A 23,965-nucleotide genomic window follows, 5' to 3' on the forward strand; every position below is an offset into this window, starting at 1 on the left:
TTGTTTTACATTATAATAAAATGAAATTTATTCACTTTTAATAAATATATGTAAATGTATTCTGTTTAAATAATAATTCAAATAAAATTTGGTGCTATTAGAGAACTTACAACTTGCAAGAATTGGATATTGTTCATAGCCCTCTAATGGTGAATTTCGGAAAGTTTTATTACATTCAGTTTTATCTTATAGGTTAGACTTATATTCTGTTTTATGTTATTAATACTTAATGGCAAATATCGGATAGTTGGATTGGTTGAAGGATTGTATAGCTAGTTCAAATACGAATGGATGAAAATGGTATTGTCACGTAATTTATCTTATAGGTATAGACCAGTTAATTTATAAAAAATGTTTTGTTTGTGCAAATACATGAACATTGCAGTTATAGCGAAAGAGCAATTATCTAGACGTAACGAAAATAACCGCCGTTGATGATACGGTAACGAGTGTGCGTATAAGATTTGAAGATGTCAGAACGTGTTTAAATTGTCGTTATAGTGATATTGACAATGGAAGATTTTAACGATAGTGTGGATGGCAAATTGGCTTTTAGAATGCGAAAAGTCAATCCAGAACAGTTTCACACCCTCGTCAAAATGCATTTGTCTTTCGAATTGGATCTTAATACCGAGGAGTAAGTCGAACATTAATGTTATACAAACTTTTATGTATAACATTATTTTGTAATTTGATAAATTCTTTATGAAACTGAGTTCATACGTTATAAAATTAATTATTAAATTATGTAGCAACGACTGCTTCAATGAAAAAGCAAAATTAAAGAAATGGGGTCTCTTAAGCTTTACAAAGAAACCTAAATCAACAATTAACTTACAAAAAGGGGTAGAAGGTGCTAGTTTGACAGAGGATGGAATTAACCAAGTGAAACAATTAATAGAGTATTTATCCAAGGAACAAAGTAAGTGTAGATCTTATTAGTTTCTAGAAACTTGCAACATTATTATATAGATAATACTTTTAATCCCTTGCATTGAAATGATGCACAGATACGATTTGAACGTAACATTTGAATAGTTTGGTTACAAGCATCTGTAAATTAATTTCATTATAAATAGTTAAAATAATTCTCTTTTATTTTTATTCATTTCTTTAACATTTTTAAAGACATTATTCAAGAGGGCATATTTCGACGTACTGGTAAATTGACAAGACAACAAGATTTAAAGGTCACAATGTATCAAGGCATTCCATTAAGCCTTAATGATGGGCAATATAGTGTTCATGACTGTGCATCAGTATTAAAGGGATTTCTGGCAGAGTTGCCAGAACCATTGTTATCGGATTTGCATTACCCTGCACATTGTCAAATTGCTGGTAAAATATTTACAAACTCGTATAATTGCACATATTTTCATACTTGAGCTATGATTATGTTTTCGTATGTACAATTTTTTCATTCCTTTTGCAATAAAATACATATGTTTTTTATTTCAGAATTATGCAGCTCTGATGCAAATGGCAATGACGCAAAATTATTAAGATCTCTGCAATTGCTTTTGTTACTTTTACCATCTATGAACAGAATTTTACTCAAATATGTTTTAACGCTTCTTAATAAAACAGCCAGTTTTGAATGTAAGAATAAAATGAATTGTGATACGCTTGCTACACTTTTCACACCACATTTGATGTGTCCAAGAAAATTATCACCAGAAGCTTTACATATTAATTCCCAAAACTTATCATGCTTAGTTGCTTTTATGATTAGGAAAGGAATAGAATTGTTTGAAATTCCACCAAAGTTAGCTACGGATATCAGAGCATATTGGGTAGAACAAGAAAGGAAATTGTTGAGTCCTAAAAATATTGATGTAATTCTTTTTCTTTTTTAAATTAGTTAAATGTAACTAATATTTCAAGTAATTGCTATAATTTATTGAAATATTTATTGTTTCAGTTGAATGAATCTATACCAGATACAACAGGTACAGCACATACTGTGTTTAGTTTTGTAGATCATAAATTAACAGCAAAAGCAAATTCTACGCAAGATACTCAAGCAGCTTTAGCTCAACTTTATGCTCATATACAAGCTATGCCAGAATCAGCTAAAAAGCGTAGACTTGTAAAACAATTTAACAAAGAAAATGGTCAAGGCACGCCAAGACAAGTTAAAAATTGTCGAACTAAAAGTCTTGGAGATTCGATTAAGAAGCATATATTTCAGAAGAAAATCTTGGGACATAAAAAATTTATTGATCTTAATATAGGTTGTAATATTACTAGATCGAGTAGCGAAGAAAATATATTATCATCGGTAAGGCATATTCAGAATGTTGTTTTCTACAATCTATATAAATTATGTTTTTAACAGCATGGTTATCTTAAAATTAATGTATATTTTGTTTGCATGCGTATTGTTGTACAGAATCTAGAAAAATCATTACTTCAAACAAAAATACTGTTTAGTAAATCAGATGATGAACTTAGCATAGAAAACTGTGACACAAATAATGACAGTTTTCTTCATACTAAACATATTAGTAATAGTACTGGTAGTCTTAATACACCTACGTTGAGGAATTACAAAGTCAAGAGAAAGGCCATGTTCATGAAATTTGTAAATATAAAGGAAGAACAAATAAACGAAAAGTATCATGAATGGAGTATAAACAACTCAGTTAAAAGATTTGGAGATTCACATATAAATGGTTCTGTATATTCAAAAATAGGCGATGGAAGCACATCCTCGCAAGATGAACGTTTTAATATTGACAATTTAAGACATGATAGTGATTCTATATCTAATATTGTTAAAATATCTAGACAACTTAGCGAACCACCTGATATGTATTCTTCTCAGAGTACTTTGTATGAAACTACAGAAAATGAATTAATCAGACAAAATTCAGAACCTACATTATCAGTATCGAAAGTAACCAATGTAGATATTGCTTCTTCTTCAAAATGTTTTGAAAGCAACAAAAAGCTACTGGATCGTTCAAAAATAGAATTACACACTGACAGCGCATGTGTTCACTTATCTCCTATTGTAAAAAATAGGTTTTGGAATGTATATGTCGCCCATACATCAACACCATCAAATTTATTGCGCAAAAGCTTAGTTACTAACGAATACATGTTAACTCCTATTACTAATAATGATAAGAGCATAAGTCCAATTACCCAAAGCGCAACTAAGATGACTAAAGCAATGCAGGTATGTATTTACTTTTTTTCTAATATTACTTTTGTTAAAATTTGGACCATTGTAACATCGTGAAAAGAAATCTTACAATGATTTTCCTAGAATTATTTGAAAGGCTGAACCCTCTACTTTTACATCCTTACATTGAGTTTTCTCAAAGATCTATTTACATTAAAAAGCAAGTAAGAAAGCAAAAAGAATGTTGAAGAGTGTCAATTTTTGAAGAGGTTGTTGTAAAGAAGCGGCTTTAATTTTCAAATTCATGGTAGTTTTAGATGAGTACGACATTTTTTAAACTTTTGGAGATCATTAAAATTTGAAAAATTATTTAGAGTGACACTCTCTTTACTTTTCTACTCTCTTTTTTGTATAAAAGAACCTCACAAGAAATTCAACTTAGGAATGTGGAAGTAGAAGATTTAACCTTTAAAATATCTCTAGGAAGATTATTGAATGACTTATTTTTTTTACGAGTTATAATATCTAAAGATTAACAACGTTTCGGCCAAGTATCCTTATATTTATGAACGCCAATGTATGTATGATAAATAAAATTTAACAGTTAAAAATAATTTTTTACATTGATTACAGGAAACAATGATGACACCACGATCTAGAAAACCAGTGATGATGGTTTCAGGCTCAAACCTTTGTAATCTTGCCAGCGTTAATAATAGTTGGAATCAACATAATGTATCTAACAACATGCGTAATTCAAATCTTGATATAATTAGACCAAGAAACTGTACTTCAATTTTAGAGGAATCTCAAAGACCTAATAGTACAGACAGTGAAATCATTTATGGAGAAAGTATTGATTTGGAAGAGAAAGAAAACATCGGTACTGATGTTGCAGGAAAGCGGAAATTTTTCACATCTGTTGCAGATGACTGTTGTACAGTTACTCAGCAAAGTACTATGTCCATAACGAGCACCTTTAGAGAATATTTGTTATCTAGAAGTGTTTTAACTGCTAGTCCTGTTGATCTCAGTTTTTCATCACGTGCAGGGGATTTTGAGCAATCAGAGTCCGACTTAAACATCTTAAACGAAGATCGCCTTTCTGACAGTTTACTTTGCTGTTTGAATGGAAATGATCCAGAATCCGATACTTCCGGTATTGCTTCTGGTAGCATTAATAGCGCAAATCATTCCTCAGGAAAAAACGACGAAGTTGCAAGTTCGCCGAGGAAACGGGCAACTAGTTTACAACGTAACGATTCCAAAAGATCAATAAAAGAAAATAAAACATCAAAAAATATACGGGGACAAGGTTTTAAGTACAAACAATTAAGCGAATCGACATTAAATTCAGTAAAAGTACAAGATACGTTTCAAGAAACTTCGTTTTGAGGCAAAATGATATACTTAAAGTATAAATGAAGATCAATGTAATTCAAAACTATAGTGTTAATAATACGTTAACTTTCATATAATTATGCAAATATATGTTTTTTTTTATTTTAGTAGTACGTTTTATCTTAGAAAAAAAATTGACAATATCATAAAAACCTACAAAACAGTTAGGTTTGTTTGTTTATGGTATTAGAAGATTTTACGGTATAATTCTATTGTGTACGTTTGTCTTCAGATTTTGTTTACTTCAATTGTTTGCTCATAATAACAAAGAAAAGCATATTTTCGTTATATGATGTATACAAATTTGTAATATTTATATCCTAAACAGTTTTGTACTAAAGTATAAATTGCACATTTATTTTATAGACAGTTGTCCTTCGAAGTACGTGGAGGTTTGGAACTCCCATTACTGCGTATCAGTCTTCTCTTATTCCCCCCCCCCCCCCCTCCCACTTCAAATTTCTGTTAACCAGAAATCATAATACAAGGATTACAGAGAAAAAGTGTTATTCAGGAAGGCACATACGAGACACATTTCTTTTTGCATTTCTTTCAAAATATTTTTATATGGTGTCCTTCCTTCTCCCACATTTAATTTTAATTTTAATACACATATCATTGAGGAATCTATATTGTAAAAAATTATCATTTGTAGTGGCGGAAAGATTGCGACTTCGGAGAACGCGGCAAATACAAAAATCGCAAAAAAACCGCGTACTTCGAGGGATGACAACTGTACTGCTTACACGTTTGTACGACACATATTTTCATAAATTATTAATCTATAAATAAATTTTTTTGCACACCAATTTTATCAGATCTTATGTACATTTGTTTATTACTTGTTGCATTAGAAACTATTACACTTAATTACATTTTTTAGACTCATACCAAACATGAAAATTTCAAATTAAATTTTGCATAAAATTTCTAATGTCAATACTATTACTTTATCAATGTAACAAATATACGTGTTTTTAAGGTGGCGATGTATGAAAATGAAAAAGAAATTTTGTATGTATGTTCTATAATGCAACGTACTAAATATTACTGAATATGTACATTTAAACTTCACTGTAAATAGCTTATAGACGATAATTAATATTTACTTAGAAACATCGAATCTTTCTTATTTCATAAATTATTTAATAAATTATAATATGAACATTTGTAAAAAGGAATTTTTATTATCAAATAATGAGTAAATGTTCAGTAATTTATAATGCATATATGTTACTATATGCACTATAAATTTGATAATTTTTATTTGATTTTTGCGTCTATATGATTTTCTACTAAAAAAATTAATACTTTTAGTTATAAAATAAATTTTTAATAATTCATAAATTTATTAAACACAAAACATACGTAGTATTTGCATGCAATATTTTGTGTATTAAACCAACACAAAGTCTTTGTTATGTGCTTATTTTTTTTAAACATATTTCTAGTTTCAATTATAAGTTAGTTATTGGAATAAGAATTATATATATTAAAAAAAGGCATGTAAAATTAATTGGAGAAAAATATAAGATTATTACAAATTTATAAATGTCATTAATGTGTATATTTGGGAGTTTAATATAAATCACAAAAAGACCATACATGAATTACAATAGATTTCTATTTAAATGTAATAGTTACACAAAACAGAAAACTTGTAGAATCGGAAAAATATGATAGAATGTAATGTGAATATTCTTCACATTAGATACAGCATTAATATAATAAGAGTAATATTGTATAAATTCTCATTATTCATGATAACAATGTTTCATTTTAATGTTATATACACCAATTCATCTTGTACTATGATAGTTTTTTAAGGAAATTGAACAATATTAATATAAATACTGCTGTTTTTATAATAGTATAATATACTCACACTTTACAAGCTATCATCATTACATACCCTCAAAAAGAAATCGATGTGTAACAGGTATCATAACTTTCAGAACTGTCTAAAGATATTGATGACAAAGTGATGGTAGTTAAAGACATAGGTGTAGATCAAAACATATCATCGTGACTCATGTCTGGAATGTATGATAGACCTCGCTCCTTTAAAGCTTTATTTATTAACCGTTTCTGATCTTGTTTTAATTCCTGTTCTCGTCTTTGTGCATCCAAAATATCATCTACAGATACTTTAGTTAATGGTAAGTCTCTTTGCTTTTCTCTGTCCTATAATAGGATTAAAATCATCCAATATAAATATAATATAATTTCTTTAAAAATATTAAATAATTTTATAAGTAAAAATATTACTATTTCTCCTAGAAGAACTACATTTTCTCCTCTCACAATAAAAATTCCTCTTTGTATATCTCCATATTCCCGACCAACATGAATTCTTTCGATTGTACGATGAAGTACTATATTAGCAAACTGATCAACGCTTCTGAGATATCCAATTAAGGTTCTGCCATCTCTCAGTAGAACCATAAGTTTTTCTAAATCAAAATGACACATAATGTTTTATGATAATGAAAGTAAGCAAGTTATATAAATTTTATTAAAAGCTTATTAGTTTGTCAGTGCTTGAAAGAAATCGTACAGGGACTATGGATACAAAATGTTCCTTTTATACTGATCTTGATATTTCATTTTTTTTAATACGTGAACGCTGTTTATTTACACAAAAATAAGTTGATATTTTTGGTGAATAAATTAAAAAGATATAATAATGTACCGGTATAACCTAAAAAATGACACAATTCTAACAAAAATACATACTGTCAAGTTCTTCAAGAAGAGATGCTGTCCCTGGCAAAATGTTCATTTTGCGATTTTTTTCTACTTGTAGAAATAACTTTCCAATTAAAACAAACAAGAGTCGTATACACAAACTTAACCTGCAGTAGAGTTTAAAGTCAAAATCATCTCAGTTATTCATCGACGATTTCTTAATCATTTCTATTTATTAATTATTACCAACTTACTAATTTTTGCAGGTATTAATTATGTAAAATTAGAAGAAAAAACTTGTCAATTTTATCATTTCCACATTTCACATAAAGAAGGTTCGCATAGATCGATAAATTGTTACTGAAGTTTTGTTAGGTCAAATTTATCATGAACTTTCATCATTGCTCAGTAAGTACTGAATGTACTCTAACTGAATTATATATATTTATTTATTTATATATATTTTGTTTAAATTTAGTTCTTCATAATCAGCATCATCATACTGTTATTAATCTTTCGTAGTAAATAAAGTATACGAATAAGAAGATAAGTGAATTTCGAGGCTATAAAAATAGTACATACGTAAACATTAATACATTAGAAAATGTAAATTGTACCAATGATCCATTTAGATCCACTATTAATCCTCATTCCTTAAATTCTTACATCAGTTTATGATTAGCAACAATTCTTCCTATCTAAGAGGAAAGTCACCAGCGTATAACCACTATAAACTATAACCAAAAAATAGGGATTCAATAAGAAATACCACTACTATGAATACCTAGTGTAGCTCGTCATTTGTTAATTTGTCCTCTCGATAATCTGCAAAAGCATCATGAATAATCATGATGCTCATTGACGCAGTTACGTCCCGATCTCGAATCGGCGGTTTAGGGAAATGAGGAGGTAGGTTGATGCTCTTAGAGCGCTGAACCGTTCTGTTCGGCAAGGCGCGCAAATGAAAAAACTTGAAGTGTTTTCGGCGTGACTTCAGCGAATTTCGTTTATTATAGAGTCGACTCGGAAAAAGGTTCTTTGGTACAAACTCGTCGGAATTGAAAATTTTTCTGCTGCCTCGCGAAGATCTTCTCGTGATCCTCGACGTTCATCCCTTCTCCAGGAAAATTCTAAATCCTCCTGCCGGGTTGTCTTGATTCAATCGGGGGTTGTGCCCTACCCCGTCCGTCAGGATCTTTTTCGATCGACGATTCACCCCCGAGCCGCGTGGAGGTGGAAGCTACGCGACCGTGCTCGTAGCAGGCACATCATGTGCCGCACATGTGGTAAGAGAATATTGTTATAATGGAATACAATGTTGGTACCACTTGTAAGAGTGTCTATTTTGGCAACACTGTTACAAACTGTACATATTTAAAAAGTACGTTGTGATGAATTGTTAACTGAAAAACGTGTCTGAGTCCTGTGTGAAATCCTTCTACATCCACGTATATAAATACCGAGTGCATATTCTAAACTACCAGAGAAAGCATGGGAGTCCAGAGAGAAAGCGAAGCTAGCTAATGGGCTAAAGCAACCCTTAAGAAAACTTATGGCCCTCTTAGAGAAAATGAACGGAAACGCAAAGTGAAGAACTGCAAGAGCCCCGCTGTGTTTCAAGATCCTCGCGAGATTTAGCAGAAATAGATAATTCAGTACGGTTCGTAATAAATTCGTCAGGAAACGACGGAAATTCCAATTCGACGCGGTTTTTAGAAAATGAACCAAGTATTTCTAAGAAATGCTTTCTTTTCTTTCTTGACACTTGACTTCCCTCTGCTTGATCGCCCACGTTGAATTTCATACAAAAGCATTGTACATTATAATATGCTAATCCGTTTGAATTTCGCTCCTAATTTGAATGCAGTTACATGATCCTGCACTCGATGGTAGTTAATCGAGTTTCAATTAATTCCCGTTGCAGCGCTATGTGTATTAAACCTAAGTTCACGCGATAAGATAACAACCAATATGTAATTAGCATTACCAATTTAGATAGATGTTATAACATTGAATTGCACGTGAAAACAGTTGCAAAAACTGTCATATTGTTATAAACTTTAATAACAATAAAAGTCATAATTTCTATTAGCACATGAAAATGTGTTTTTAGACTTTGATGCCTAATAAAGTGATTACATGTATACATCGCCATTCTTTGAGTGGCATGCACGATAAGGCGATAACTTAAATCTCACTGTCACCGGTGTGTAACATAACCTTTAGTATAATGTCAAGATTCTATGAGGGTAAAATATTTAAACATTTTCTGCCATTTATGATCCTTGTCATAGGAGGATCATTTCTTATCCGCGAATTTACAGCAATAAAGTATGTACTTTCATGTATGTTTTTTGCTTTTATAATTTATTATTAACGATTATTATTTATTTTCGTTTAATCTCTTTAGGTATAAATATAGAAAAATTTCATCATATGAAATAAAGAAAGAGTTCGACAAAAAGGGTATTAAAATGAACGAAATCCTTCCTTTGGAAACAGAATACGAAAATCTTAAAAAGGTAAGTAAAAAATGAAGTTAATTTTAAATATTGTGTAATGTATTATGTAATTTTATTATTACAAATGATAATAATCAAAACCTAACCCCTCTTCATACTCAAATTAATGTCGGTGGTATTAGAATTTAATTTTATGGAATAACAACAATTTTTTGCAAATATTTCAAAACTAAAGTCGAGCGGCGGTAGCATGTATAAGAAAAAATTGTTCAGAATTAAGTCCCTCATTTATACATATTTTACAATAATATGATTAATATATTTCATTATCATTGCAATCAATGAGGTAGTTCACTTTTTAAGTAGTTACAAATAAAATTATCATAGTACTACAACAGAAATTGTAAATAATAACTTAATAATGTATGTTAATGTTCCTTAACAGTTAGATATTGATAACTGGAGTAACGTTCGAATACCAAGACCATGGGAGGAAACAGAAAATACAAAAAATTGATATTCTCTTTTGAAAAGTTTCTTGTTTGTAGCAAAAATAAATGAATTTTATTACATTTTTAATGATATATTTATATATATGTGTATAAAGTTATTCTAACAGTAAGAAAACTGTATTTGTATGTACATACATACATTTTCGTCTCTTGTAAATAAACACATTTATTCAGTCTGTATAATTATCCATTTGCATAATAGTTGTAGCACAGCACACATTTTTATGTCAAATAATCCTGGTATGTGAAGTATTCATTATGCTACTTCTGTAAATAAACGATGTTCATATAATTTTGAATTAATTTTATGAATTGAAAATTTTTATATAATATATTAATTGTTAATAAATTACGAACATTTTAGTATAGTATACTTACTTCTTTTTTTTTCAAATCCATACATACTTAATAAGCTTTGTTGTCTTTGTACTGAACATAATTGTTGGCTTCGACGTGTATTGTTTGTCATATTTGTTTTTTTATTTACAGCCTACAAAAATATATATTTTAATATATGTTAGTTGTTTACACAGTGAGGAGTTACTTTTAAGAAATATATAAATGTTTTTAATAAAGCTGCAATACTTACTGCTCCAGAATTTATAGAGCTTTTGCATTGTTTAACTTTATTATCTATTTGTGCAGTTAATTTTGTATTGGACCATTTAAACAAATTACTATTTAAAGTACTTATTTCCTCTTGTTGAATTAAGAAATCAGGATCTATATCAGATTTTGATAAATTCAATGAATTATCTAAATTGTACGATGCTTCACTTCTTTTGTTTGGGTCTAATTCATTTATTTCTACATCTAAATATGATCCTATATCATCACTGCAACAATTATCTGACGACTTTGCATTATTGTATTGATTTGGTTCAAACAATTCATTATGCTCTTCATCTATATCCATAGAGTGTGATTCTGTTTCCATTTCATTAGTTACCACACAAGTTTGAAAATTAATATTTGTTCCATCAGTTTTGTGCAATTGTACGTTTTCTTGTCCCAGTAAAATTTCATTTGAATTATTGGGCGAACACAGCATATCGTTGGTTCCTTTAATATTACCATTTTCTACATCATCTGCTGATTTGGAAAAAAATTTACTTTCTGTTACAGTTTCTTCATTTATAATTGTTCGTTTAATACGCATTATGTTCCTTCCTTTTATTCGATTTCTGTTGTTAAACAAAAGACTCGGAGAAGTTTTATTATTAGATGACCCTTTTGAAAATGGATTTGTTCTTCTAATTAAAACAGGAGACACTTTTTCTTCACTAAGTGCATATACATCTATTTTTAAGTCGTTTTCTGCGTTCGTTGGGACTCTAGTCTCCTCATATGCGTTTAAAATTTCTTTTTGATTTAATTCTGTACATTCTACAACAATATTTGTAAAGTTATTATTTTAAATATTCAAACACATTTAATTAACTGTTTATTACTAATATGTATATATTCATTTCATACCAAAATTATTCTGTTTTTCCAAAATAGTTTTTTTTAAGCGACTTGTTTGGAGAACCATCTTCTTGCCAGTGGTATTTGGCCACGTCATGAGATTCTTACTTTGAGATTCTTGTAATGGATTTTCTTTTAACTTATATTTTTCTGACCAAATGCTAATATGTTGAGGGCGAATTGCTTTTTGACCCCATGCAGTAGATTCGTTATTTCGGTTCTAAGATATATCAATTCAAATAACTTTCAGTTTGTAATAAAGAGACAGTAAATAGATTTCCTGAAGTGAATTTATTCTAAGCATTTACCTTCATTTTATCAGGGTCAAAGTTATGAAGCTGCTTTAAAGAAATTGGATCTATGTTTCCTAAAGCAAGTTGTAATGCGATATCTGGATTTGTCTCCACACCAGCATAATATAATTGTTCCTCTGTCACATCTAACACAGGTGGATTTAAACGAACTTGTTTTCTTTGCAAAGGACAATATACTAATTGGTGTTTAAAAGTAATAACTGCTAATATAAATGCATCCCTATATTCTTTCGTTACAACAAGCGATTTCATATTTAAATAAGACGCCAAACGTGTTAAAGCCTATAATATAAATATAATCACTTTACATTACTTTACATTACTTTAGAACGGCAATCTGTCGGTCGCGACAGGTCGGTCCTAGTGGTTCTCACTCAGCATGAGAAACTCTACTTACTGACGTATCGTACTTATAATTTTGTGAGTGAGTATCACTAGAACCGACCTGCCTCAATCTATCGCGTGCACGCAGCTGTTTGCAGGTTGCCGTTCTACAGGCTGAATTTTAAGCGTTAATAACTTTTTAACGAAGCCTTAATTAACAAATTAGCATGCTTGATTTTAATCTTATTTTGGCTTCTAGAATCTTCCATTAAATTTTTTCTGAAAGGTAACTGAACATCCTGTATAATCTTTGAGTATATATTTAGAAAATTTATACGTATAAATTTCGGAATAATTACCCTATGTATATCACAGTCAGTATTTATCATAATAAACTTTTTTGCTTTACTGAGTCCAATACCAGGAAGGGATGGTAAATAATCACATCCTGATAAAATACACATATAACGAAAATTGTCTATACTGAAATGTTCAGGACTTATATTCATTGCAAGATGCAATCGTTCTTGATCAATTAAAAGACCATTACCATTTATATCCATTTTAAAAAATACCTATAATATAAAAGAGAAAAATAAATTTGTTTCTGAAATTATGAAATCATATATGATTAATTTTATATATTTAGTTTTATATTTAAATTATTCATGAGCTTATGAAATTAGTCATATAAAATAAAAATAATTTAAAATATACACAAAAGAATATCAACCTTTTTGCAACCAAATAATGTTAAATCACTATCTTCGGTAATCACAACATCAGCAATTCCATTGATATTAAGATATGCTAACTGTGCATCTGCCTCGTACGGTGCTACAATACAATCAATATTCATTTCCTGGCACTGTTTAATTAATTCTAATGCCATTTCATGTGTTATATTTATAGACCTTCGTAATAAATTTCTTCCTTCTGCATACTGTCCCATTTTCATTAACTCAATACCTTTACGACGATTTGTTTGTCTAGCTCTAAATACATAAATACAATTCCAGGATTTTAAAGGTAATATAAATATATATATATATATATATATTTTCAAATTTGCTCGTTTAAATTTTCAATTGTTTATATTAAATAAATACACAATTATAATTAATATTAAATAAGATTTTCTATTGAAAAATCTTTAGTTAATCTATTGAATATTGATTTAATATTTGATATTAATTATATGCAATATGTATTACTAATGCATGGAATAAATACTTGAAAACAAAACTGAATTATACATACTCTCGACGTTTAGTTTCAGTTTGGGCTTTAGCAGGTAAATGTCGTCCATCGAATACAAGAATTGGTTTTATTTTATATGTAAGCAACATATGTACAAATTTCATACAATACTGAACATATCTAAAGAGTAACAACGATTATATAATAAATTATTTTGATAAATAATATAATTATAATAACTTTCTTACGCATTTGTCGGCTGTCCCATTTGCAATTTGTCAGCGCAAGAAAACACACCTTTATGTAGCCAACAATAAGAATCAATAGCAACAGTTCCACCAGTAAACTGATTAATATTTGTTCTCCTTGAAGATTTTTCTAAGAAAGGAAGTAAACCAGTAATCCCCATATTTTAGACTAAATAGAAATAACGAACAACAATAACAAATTCAAGTAAACGAATCTTCACCACTGCACCGTTATTCGCATTACCGCCCAAAACTATAATCGATGAATATATCATTACTAGATGTACTATTTACTAACTGAAGTATTAACTGTGTAAGGTTTTCATGAAAAGAAAGTATGAATACTAAAGGTGTGCCAGAAGCCGAGAACCCTGAAATATTGGGTCGAATCGAGAACACGAAATTTTTTCGAGATTGGACGGGTACCCAAAAATGTTGAGATTATCGAATTTATTGGGTTTCTCGAAAGAGCTGAGATTCTCAAAAAAGTCAATTGCTCGGGAAATCCGATTCCTTCAGGAATTTTGAAATTCTCGAGAATCACCTAATCCAGTCCAACTCGACCTCTTCCCGAACATAGGGTTCTTGCACACCTCTAATAAATACATAAGCATGCTACACGTATTACAGAAATATACAAATATCTAAATACTTGATATTTTCATAAAAATATCAAACCGGTATTTTGATACTCACATTTTGTATACGTATCGATACTGGATCAAAATTTATAAATTGATATCAATAGAATCGATACGCGTTATCAAAATCAAAATTCTGAACATATAGTGAATTATAGTGATTTCTGCATGGTTTGAATGTCTCAGTTATAGATTTTGAACGAATATAATCGTTCTTAACCGATTTAAATGTAAGTAAATGTCTCTTCACTTTAGTTAAAAAATATAATTTATATAGAATTACATTGTGTATGTCAACTAACAAATCAATTTATTAAATTTGTAAGACTTTTTTTCAAACCATTATTTGCATTTTATATTACAGTTTTTGTAAAATGCATTGGTATTTTGCGAAACTTTACATATAGCATAGTATGCATGCATAAACATAACAGAAATTGTTTGCACTGTTACACTATTATTTAAATCGTGATGAAAAGAAGCCACAGTACGCACATGTATGCGCCACCTATCGTTTCTCATTGTGATTTAATAGATTTAAACTGTTTATTTTTTTTTATAACCGTATGACATTACTTAGGCAGTAGAAGTTTGAAACTTCCTGAAAAACTGTCAAATTGAATTTAACAGTTAAGCGTAGAACTATATAAGCGTGATAAATATTTTAGTGCTGTGTATCGTTCCTACGTCGGCATAGTATTGTGATATGTATATACATACATATATAGATACATGATACGTGTTTCTCGTGATACGAACTTTGTAATTTAATGGTAGGTTATAATCATTTTATAACGTATATGTTTAATTTCTCGTATAACAAAAGATTGTAATAATGAATTTCGTTAATCACAGTTCATTCCTCTTACATTTCTAATTATTATAAATTTGCTAAATTTTGTACAAGTCTCAATTATTCTACTGCAGGTATAATTTATTTTGCAACATATTTGTTACGCAATCTAAAAATAACGAAAACTAATTGTAACGGTTTTCATTTGAAGAAACAATTGATTTGTTCGAAAGATCACCAACATACACACATTTGTGTTATTAATTTACTTTATATCGTAAATTAGAAATCTTCGGATATATTTCTTAGGTTAACGTTTTTCATTGTCGAATCAAGAAAGTACATTTTGATCATTTTAAATATTTCGCAGTGTCTATTATGTTTAAAACATTCAACAGAATTAGTTTTTGAAATTTACATAGAAGAGTTTTTAACCAAGAATATTAAAAATATTTATATTGTAAATAATAATTCTAATAAATTGCAAAGCATACAAGTGGAAAGAAATTTTGTAACTCTTTTTAGTTTATAGTTTTCAATACGTGTAGTCGTGTTTTCATATAGATTCATTAAATAACATTAATTGTATTATAGTGGTAAATAAAAGTATATATTTGAAACCATTTATGTCTAATTTCTTAAATTTTAACAAAATTTGAATTGCATAATATTTGATATTATTTATTGTACTTACAATCATTAGTAACTCTTTGTTGTCCGAAGCTGGGATGTTTCTAATAAAACAAAAGGAATATTTCACCTTCTGACCATAAAAAAATAAGTAAGATTGTAAGGTTTAAGTCTTACGAATTTCGATTGTGTTTGAATCTAATTTCATTTAACTTTTATATTGAAAAATATATAAAAGATAATATAATTATATTTGTAGATCTATTGTACTTTTTAACAAAAAAAACAATGAAAGGATGCCATGGATGAACACAACAATGATCCTTATGAACAACAGCTTTATGCTGTGTTTCAAAGTTGCTTAACGAAAGAAGAAACTGAATTGCAGGAAGATAATTGGCTTAGCTTATGTCATAAATTACATCTCACAGAACAGAGCGAAGAGCTAAAATCTTGTATTTGGCAATATAAGCAAGAAAAACAGTCTATATCGTTTCAAGAATTTAGAACAGCTTTATTGACTTTATTAGGCAAAACACAAGAATTAATTACTCATGCAGATAAGGATTTTTCACCAGAGTCGCAAAGTGACATAAGTTCATGTATTGTAGATAGTAAAACATGTAGTTCTGTAACGCCTAATAATTCCAGCTCTTGCATAGATATTCTTAATGTAAAAACAGGTGATTATAATATCTACATTATTTAAGAATAATAAAAACTAAGAATTTTGTTTAGCTTTCGTGTTGAAACTGACATTTTATTTTTAATAAATAGTTTTTAAAAATAAATATTACATTTCAGGTGTGACATTAGATGAAAATAGATTAAAATGTCTATGGGAAAAAATAAATAGTTGTTTAAAAGAAAATGTAGATTCCGCAACAATGTATTTTATAACCAATTGTTTAGGAATTCCGACTCTTCCAAAACAAGTAATTACATAGTTATTACTTTTTATAATGATGCGCATAGTTAGTAAATCTTGTAGACTTTTATTTTTTTTTTTATTATATCAAATTGCTTGAAACAGATTTTGAGAATAAGGTGTTTATGGCAAGTGTTTTTAAAGTAATAAAAAATAATCTTCTGTGTAGATCATACAATGCATCTTTGAGAAGCTTGACCAAAATTGTGACGGATTAATCAGTTTGGATGAATTTCTTATCATATTTCAGAACAAGACAATCGTGGAAGAACAATTAACGTTAGATAAGAATAATGAGTCTGCAAAGGAATTAACTGAAATAGATTTTAGAAAACGTAATTTTGATACACATCCGCCTCATAAAACGAGGTACTGTCATAATTGTTCCACTTAGTATGAACTTCGTTTTTAAATATCTAATATTCAATAAATATACATATATTTATTTTCTATTTATCAAATAATAGCTTCGCACGGAGTAATACTTTTCTGGATACATGGAAACATTCTGGTATGAATACATCTTTGTTAACGGATGACAGTCTTAAAAATTCTGAAATATGTCTAGCCGATTTAACGACTACTCTGTGTGATGAACTGAAGAATTTTAATGATTCATTAGATCATCCTGCAATTCGATCACATATAATGTTATTACGAGATGTTCTAATATTATATCAAGAGGAATTACATAATTTAAAGTACGTATTATAAACATTGTAAACGAGAGCATTTGAAACAAAAATATGTAATTTATTAATAATATTTTTATATTTGTAGTCTTATGATAGAGAATATAAATGGTGAGAAAGAAAAGTTACGCATTGATATTATAAAAGCTAATGAACGAGCAAACACTCTCGCTCAAGAAATTGATGAGCAACATAATCGACAAGAAGAGGTTGTGCAAAACTTACGGAAACAACTCGAACAACGTTACTCTGAAACTGTACTAGATCTTTCAAATCAACTTAGTTCTGAGCGAGAAACAAGTGCTAATGCTTTGAAATCGAAGGACGATCAAATACAAACATTACAGAAAGAGAATCATGAAATTAGAAATAAGTTTGTAAATACGTTACAAGAAAATCAAATTTTAGAAACTGAAAATGAGAATCTTCGTAGTCAAATTGAAAAACTTAAACAATCAAATAATGAGTTGCTAATTCAGATGAAAATGTTGGCGGCAGAACATGATGAGGTATTTCTAAAATAATTGATAAACAAGATACATGTATGTATATAGGGTATTTCATAACATGTGGTAAGAAGCTGTTTGTTTATTATTTTTGATACATTTATAATAATATCAATGTCTATTTAGTTTATATTGGTATTAATCAAGTATTCATTATAAAAATATTGGTATGGAAATTGTTATCGAATTGGTATCAAAACGATTTGATATAAAATTATACATTACTATCTGAAATCGATAGATAAGGGACTTCAAATTTATACAAAAATGTTAATTAAGAAATTGTTATATTCTCATAAATAGTTTTTGATTTGGTAGTATTAATAGTTTCGATACAAAGAGTATAGTTTGACAATTAAGTTAAGCGTAGCACACGATTATATGAACATTTTTTATTGTTTTCATGATCCCTATTTACTGCTGAAGTAAGTGGATAGGGGTTATAAAAATAATAAAAAAATATTCATCACTGAAGTAGTCCCCAGCATGTTATGGAACATCCAATATGTACAAAATTCTCATATTTGTAATAAAGTTTATTGCTTTTCTATTTAGTCACAAAATATAGAAATGAAGCATCAACAAGAAGTTATATATTTAGTTGATCGTATTAAGCAGATACAGTCGGAAGCTGTTCTTTTACGAGATCAAAATGATGAACTTATGGCTGAATTAGAAACTTTAAAACTGCGTTATACCCATAATAAAGATACACGGTAATGTATATTGTAGAATATATTTGATGTTTAAGAAATAAATTTAATTTTACATTTTGTTATTGTAGACAGAATCATTTATCAAGCGAACGTGTAGCAAGAAACATTCAGTCGGATGAAATAGAAGGTAATAAGAATATTACATATTTCACTTACGTTTTCGCTTTATTTACGAAAGATTAATATGAAAAATGTTTCTTCAGACAAAGAAGCATTTATAGTGGACGAAGAAGATGACTTAGATGTACTTTTAAAACATTCCACATCCGTAAGTTGAGTTTAATAATTTGTAGTATTCGATTTAAAAATATATTCGATATAAAAATGTGAAATACATTTTTAACCTATAAAATTTCTTTGTTATTTACATAGATGCCTTGTAATTCCAATGAAGAGGAGAATGTGAAAAATTGTAGAAAGATAGATTCAAAAAATGTTAAAAACTTGGTTATAAAACAATTAAAAAATATTCTAGCAAGTAATAACATGTGTACTTTTGAGAATTGTGTATTTAGAGATGAAATCTCAAGAATAATCGTGAAATTACAATCAAATTCGAATGCGCAAATTTTTAAAGAAGTAGATTCTATTAAAAGCATTGCATCCGAAATGGAAACAGAATGTGAAGAACGAACGAGTGAATCGTTAAGAGACTTTGTTGTTTCTAAACAACATAAAAATTCTCTTTCTGTTAAACGAGTTACGTTATCCAATAATAATGAGAATAATTGTGATGTCGATGATAATTTCAATAATCAAGATGTGAAAAGTGCAACACAAAATAAAGTTCCAAGTCTCAGAGATTATCCTCCTCGAAAAGAAGAACATACAACTATGGATCATTCAAAGTCAAGTAAGGAAAAAGACACTTTGCTTAGTCATGCAAAGATAACAAATGAAATCAGTACAAAAATTAATTCAAATTTAGCGAAAAATGAGTCCGTTGAAGATGTTAATTTTCTGAATTTAAAAATACAAGAACTTCAAACAGCACATGCTGCAGAAAAGAAACAATTAACTGAACAATGCGCAGAATTAGAAAGAAGTCTCGATTTATTGCAAATAGAATATGAAGAATGCGAAGATTATTGGACTGCTAAACTAGAAGAAGAAAGACAACTTTTTGAACAAGAACAAAAAATTAGCGATGAAAAGTTTTCAGAACTTATAGCTAAAATGGAAGAATATGAGGAACTAATTAGTCCAGTAGATAAAGTAAAAAGTAGTGGACGTCTGTCTCCAATTGAAGAGAAGATCAATTTAGAACAACAAGTAAGTCTTCTATTTTTATTAGTATGTATACGAGTAATTATATTTTGTTTCATGTAATTATAAAATGTCTTTTTGTTACAAAGTGTCCTACTAAATTTTTTAAATTAAAATTTTAGTTTACTTTTTTCATTTTTAGCGTTATATTAAGAAAAGAGAATTTCAATAGAAGTTACTAAATTTCGTTGAGATGGCGTGTAAAAAAATTATTCTTATTTAAGTTGAAAGACAAATGTTCATGAGTAGTTGAGCATTTTTTAAAGCGTGTTAAATTTTTGTTAAAAAAATTCTTTTCAATGCCATTGACATTTTCTTAAGAGAAACTATGTATATAGTTTTTCTCTTGACTCTTATATCTATTATTAACAGTGTTATCAAAATTTAGTAATTTATAAGTAAATACAACTTACAAAATTGTACATTATTTTATTTATAAAGTATCTAGATCTTGATGAAGAATTCGAAAAATGGAAGACCCAAATGGAAGAAGAAATTTCTCAGAAAGATAAAGAAATTAAATGTTTGCATGAAACAGTGAAATCCTTAGAACGGCCAACAATGACTGATATATCTGTTCAAGTTACAGACGAGTTTCTATTTTCGCCTTTATTAATACGATCAAATTATGTTCCTAATAATTCATTTAATGTTCAACCGTCCAGCGAATCTACTTCCATGTTTACTCAATGTAACGATAATATTCGTAAACTTCCCGAAGAATTTAAATTCAATCGAATATTAGAATCTTCTGCCTTATCGAATGACTTTATTCCATGTGTAACAAAGGAAAACTTGGGCATTAACAATTGTAATCTGCATCAAATGCATACACAGTATTCTGTCAGAGATGTAAATAGTACGTGTAAAATTGAAAAGCCAGAATCCCATTGGAAGACAACAGAAGTTTGTGGAAACTTCACAAAAGATGAAAGTATACGCGGTAAGGAATATGACTTAATGCAGAATTCATTAAAGTCACAAACTTTAAGAGCTGCAAATTGTCAGTGTATACAAAGTAATGCACAGAAACAAGTATGTTGTGTAAATTTAAATATACTACACAACTTAAGTACAAAACTTCAGACGCAAGAGCGTAAAAAACACCAGTTGCAAGAATGTTTTAAGCAACAACAATATCAAGTTGAATGCGTATTACAACGTGAGTTTTTTTATAATTTTGTTCAAAGAATTTTTTATAGCTCAAATTGCATACCTAAAATATATTTATATTTATGAACCTCCTTACTATAATATTAAAAATGACTAAAGTAACGATATTTTTTTAGATATTATATCGCAACATCGATTAGAAGTATCGGAATTACAGTACCTCCTTCGTAGTACACAAAAAAGGTTGCAAATAGAATTTCAAACAAGCGCAGAACAGGTTCGTAATTTTTTAAACATTTTAATAAATATTAAAATTTTCTAATATAATTTTTAATTAATATTATGATTATAGTATAGCGTCAATACATTAGAACATTTTAGATAATTCAGTTACATATTTTGATATTTTTATGTAACTTTTTACAGGCTGAACGATTGGCACGAACTGATATATTAGTAAAAGATTTGTATATAGAAAATGCATGTTTATCAACCAATTTGAAACGTTTACAACAGCATTATCACATGTTAACAGGACTGAATGCTGAATCTACTTCAATATGATATTGCAAATAATCGTTATTAATACGTAGAAAGCAGAGCTCTATTAATAAAGTATTAGTTACAATGTTAATAATGTTCTAACGTCAAAGTGTGATTCTGGGATAAATGTGGTCTTACTTAAATTATCATTATAATGCATATTGTTTCTTTTCGGTTAGAATGTCTTTAAAAGAACCATTGATAATAAATAAGATTTATAATTGTAGTTCTTTCAGTACAGATTATTAATGTTGAATTGACGTTAGGTCATAGAATACATAGTTTCAAAACTCAAAAATGGTTAATATTTAGAAAGTAAATGTGTATACACTACTTTTAGCTTTGATGCCTTAAATGTGTGCGCGCGCGTGTATGTGTGTGTATATGTATGTATTACAACATCAACGGAATTAAACATTTCTTAGGTTTCAACTTGTTTATACGAACATAGGAGACTATTGAACTGCATTACTATAAAATTTGATATAATTTATTGTCATGTTATGTATATTATCATGAACAAAGGATGATATTACGAACTCTTGATTTTTATTAATTGGATTTAAAACATTCAAGATTAGTTCTTGATATAAAAAATCTAGTAAAGCTATTTGTGATTTCCTTTATAATATTAATAATTGCTGATACAAATTTATAATCTGTTCTATTATTTGTAAGTTACAGTTACAAATGTATTATATTTTACAACCTCAACGAATTTACATTCTTAGATATATAATTTACAAAAGACCAAGGGGAATGAAAAAAACCAATTCAATCACTAATTATGGCGCAAAAATATGTAAACTTATAATCGTTTAGGTTTATACTGTTTAAGTTATTATGTATGATGCAGACATGTAACAGTTATTCGTTTAGATTTTTTAACGTATATGCCAAAGATAAAAGTATTGCGTAAAATATGACGCTGATAATCATGCTTAGTACTTGTGACATACATAATTTCTTTCAATTATTACTGTTAACATAACAGTAATTATTTTGTTACATTCTGGTATGTATCGTTTATATTGAGAATGAAACACTTATATGAAACAAATGTATTTTACGTACACAGTATATATAGGAATCTATTAGCATTCGCATAAATGTTTAGAAATCAGAAAATTATAAAAAGTTTGAATTCTGATGCTGATTTTTCAATTATAATACAATTTTTGTTTGTTTACATATAATGTAATATAAATGAAACAGCAATAATTTAAAAGAATATCAAGTCTAAGTTTTTTTTTAAACTTAATGTTTACATTGGAAATTCATTTATTTAAATTAATATATTATAGTTTCGGTGTCTTGGATGTTTGATGTTATTTGAAAAATCAATATTACGAATTTAGACTTTTGTTATGTGTAATCAAGATTAAGAGTATAATGATCAAATTTTTAGTTATATTATGTTCCACATTTCAATAGTTGGGTCAAATCACGAATGCAAATCATTTCATATAAAATACTCAACCAAATACGTACGAGCGATTGTATACTATACAATAATATTTAACTTCACCTATGTTGAATGTAATAGTATGTGTATATATCACGCATGTACGATTTATCCATTATGTATAGTAGGTATCCTAATAAGACTTATCTGATTTCAATTGTATTGCTGCCATACAGAACATTTTTTACATGCCATTTATATAAATATTTGCATATTTCCATGTTGCAGCGAACTAAGTTCTTTCACATTTGCCTTAATGTTTATTAAGATTTTAATGCAAACTTTGTAACTATCTTATAATATCGAATATTTCTCCATATACATATTATTACTTATAAATCATTTTGTCTTCGAGCATTCTGTAGTTTTTCATAACGAGATGTTAAACGGCAATAATAAAATAAATTATGGTAATATTATAAGTTAATTGAAGGATTAAAACAATAAATGTTAAGAGTTAATGTTATTTAAGGATTGTAACTCATGTTATTAAAGAACTGCATTTCCTATTGTAATTACACTGTACATAATAGTGTAAAAAATATACTGATAAGTAAAGAATATAAACAAAGCAAAATTTTTAATCAAAACATTGGAATTCTTATTTCCTGTTAAGAATTGAAATTATGCTTTTGATGTGACTGCGTTTTCGGTTACGGGGGTCAATTACAATCATTTTTGGTGAATACACATACCCCCGAAATCCTGCGCATTTTCGAGAAAAAAATTCAGTACGGGCAGAACTTTAAACGTTAATAATTTTTTAAAGCTTCCATTAAAATTTTTCCCAGGGGTGGCTGAACACCCTGTCGTTATATCGTCGTTATTTATGTATCAGTCTTATTTCTTTTACTTTTAATGCAATGATACATTTTTTTGTCTACATATATTCTTATAGAATGTAAAAAGACAAATTCAACGATATA

The 23,965-nt window shown here is 28.5% G+C and overlaps 5 protein-coding genes across 15 annotated transcripts; 3 read left to right on the forward strand and 2 right to left on the reverse strand.

The window, feature by feature from the left end:
• Nucleotides 1-187: 187 nt before the first annotated feature.
• On the forward strand, nucleotides 188-5,727 carry LOC143345518 (uncharacterized). Of its 3 annotated transcripts, none has more exons than XM_076772728.1 (8): nucleotides 188-300; nucleotides 392-637; nucleotides 753-922; nucleotides 1,129-1,338; nucleotides 1,459-1,835; nucleotides 1,922-2,281; nucleotides 2,393-3,184; nucleotides 3,764-5,727. In XM_076772728.1, the coding sequence occupies exons 2-8, from the start codon at nucleotides 513-515 to the stop codon at nucleotides 4,523-4,525; spliced, it is 2,796 nt and encodes a 931-aa protein (XP_076628843.1). In that variant the 5' UTR covers nucleotides 188-300; nucleotides 392-512; the 3' UTR covers nucleotides 4,526-5,727. The 3 variants fall into 3 exon arrangements, with proteins under 3 accessions (XP_076628843.1, XP_076628841.1, XP_076628840.1); XM_076772726.1 differs by having other exon boundaries at nucleotides 199-300; nucleotides 386-637; XM_076772725.1 differs by having other exon boundaries at nucleotides 211-637.
• A 348-nt stretch (nucleotides 5,728-6,075) lies between these two features.
• Nucleotides 6,076-8,029, reverse strand: Lsm1 (U6 snRNA-associated Sm-like protein LSm1). 3 transcript variants are annotated; one of them, XM_076772195.1, is made up of 5 exons: nucleotides 7,886-8,029; nucleotides 7,474-7,782; nucleotides 7,268-7,386; nucleotides 6,800-6,984; nucleotides 6,076-6,715 (listed from the first exon to the last, which is right to left on the reverse strand). In XM_076772195.1, exons 3-5 carry the CDS (start codon nucleotides 7,311-7,313, stop codon nucleotides 6,542-6,544), a joined length of 405 nt encoding a protein of 134 aa, XP_076628310.1. In that variant the 5' UTR covers nucleotides 7,314-7,386; nucleotides 7,474-7,782; nucleotides 7,886-8,029; the 3' UTR covers nucleotides 6,076-6,541. The 3 variants fall into 3 exon arrangements, with proteins under 3 accessions (XP_076628310.1, XP_076628311.1, XP_076628312.1); XM_076772196.1 differs by having other exon boundaries at nucleotides 7,474-7,645; nucleotides 7,802-8,012; XM_076772197.1 differs by having other exon boundaries at nucleotides 7,474-7,649; nucleotides 7,802-8,012.
• Nucleotides 8,030-9,177: 1,148 nt separating this feature from the next.
• On the forward strand, nucleotides 9,178-13,686 carry L(3)neo43 (cytochrome c oxidase assembly protein COX16 homolog l(3)neo43). Of its 2 annotated transcripts, none has more exons than XM_076772454.1 (3): nucleotides 9,178-9,550; nucleotides 9,630-9,741; nucleotides 13,572-13,686. In XM_076772454.1, exons 1-3 carry the CDS (start codon nucleotides 9,450-9,452, stop codon nucleotides 13,587-13,589), a joined length of 231 nt encoding a protein of 76 aa, XP_076628569.1. In that variant the 5' UTR covers nucleotides 9,178-9,449; the 3' UTR covers nucleotides 13,590-13,686. The 2 variants fall into 2 exon arrangements, with proteins under 2 accessions (XP_076628569.1, XP_076628568.1); XM_076772453.1 differs by lacking the exon at nucleotides 13,572-13,686 and adding an exon at nucleotides 10,127-10,265.
• Tos (Exonuclease tos) lies at nucleotides 10,310-14,045 on the reverse strand. Of its 3 annotated transcripts, XM_076772452.1 has the most exons (10): nucleotides 13,796-13,858; nucleotides 13,559-13,678; nucleotides 13,213-13,293; nucleotides 13,032-13,135; nucleotides 12,658-12,873; nucleotides 11,969-12,256; nucleotides 11,670-11,880; nucleotides 10,783-11,579; nucleotides 10,572-10,683; nucleotides 10,310-10,460 (listed from the first exon to the last, which is right to left on the reverse strand). In XM_076772452.1, exons 3-10 carry the CDS (start codon nucleotides 13,238-13,240, stop codon nucleotides 10,450-10,452), a joined length of 1,767 nt encoding a protein of 588 aa, XP_076628567.1. In that variant the 5' UTR covers nucleotides 13,241-13,293; nucleotides 13,559-13,678; nucleotides 13,796-13,858; the 3' UTR covers nucleotides 10,310-10,449. The 3 variants fall into 3 exon arrangements, with proteins under 3 accessions (XP_076628567.1, XP_076628565.1, XP_076628566.1); XM_076772450.1 differs by having other exon boundaries at nucleotides 13,032-13,293; nucleotides 13,747-14,045; XM_076772451.1 differs by having other exon boundaries at nucleotides 13,032-13,293.
• Nucleotides 13,879-23,548, forward strand: Bsg25d (blastoderm-specific gene 25D). Of its 4 annotated transcripts, none has more exons than XM_076772449.1 (13): nucleotides 13,879-13,896; nucleotides 16,070-16,493; nucleotides 16,615-16,745; nucleotides 16,908-17,107; nucleotides 17,206-17,439; nucleotides 17,519-17,939; nucleotides 18,492-18,652; nucleotides 18,721-18,779; nucleotides 18,856-18,920; nucleotides 19,025-19,924; nucleotides 20,360-21,080; nucleotides 21,208-21,308; nucleotides 21,458-23,548. In XM_076772449.1, the coding sequence occupies exons 2-13, from the start codon at nucleotides 16,112-16,114 to the stop codon at nucleotides 21,593-21,595; spliced, it is 3,513 nt and encodes a 1,170-aa protein (XP_076628564.1). In that variant the 5' UTR covers nucleotides 13,879-13,896; nucleotides 16,070-16,111; the 3' UTR covers nucleotides 21,596-23,548. The 4 variants fall into 4 exon arrangements, with proteins under 4 accessions (XP_076628564.1, XP_076628562.1, XP_076628560.1 ...); XM_076772447.1 differs by lacking the exon at nucleotides 13,879-13,896 and adding an exon at nucleotides 14,961-15,314; XM_076772445.1 differs by lacking the exon at nucleotides 13,879-13,896 and adding an exon at nucleotides 14,961-15,160.
• Nucleotides 23,549-23,965: the final 417 nt, after the last annotated feature.

Source organism: Colletes latitarsis, chromosome 9 (assembly GCF_051014445.1).
Source record: "Colletes latitarsis isolate SP2378_abdomen chromosome 9, iyColLati1, whole genome shotgun sequence".
NCBI classification, from domain to species: domain Eukaryota; kingdom Metazoa; phylum Arthropoda; class Insecta; order Hymenoptera; family Colletidae; genus Colletes; species Colletes latitarsis.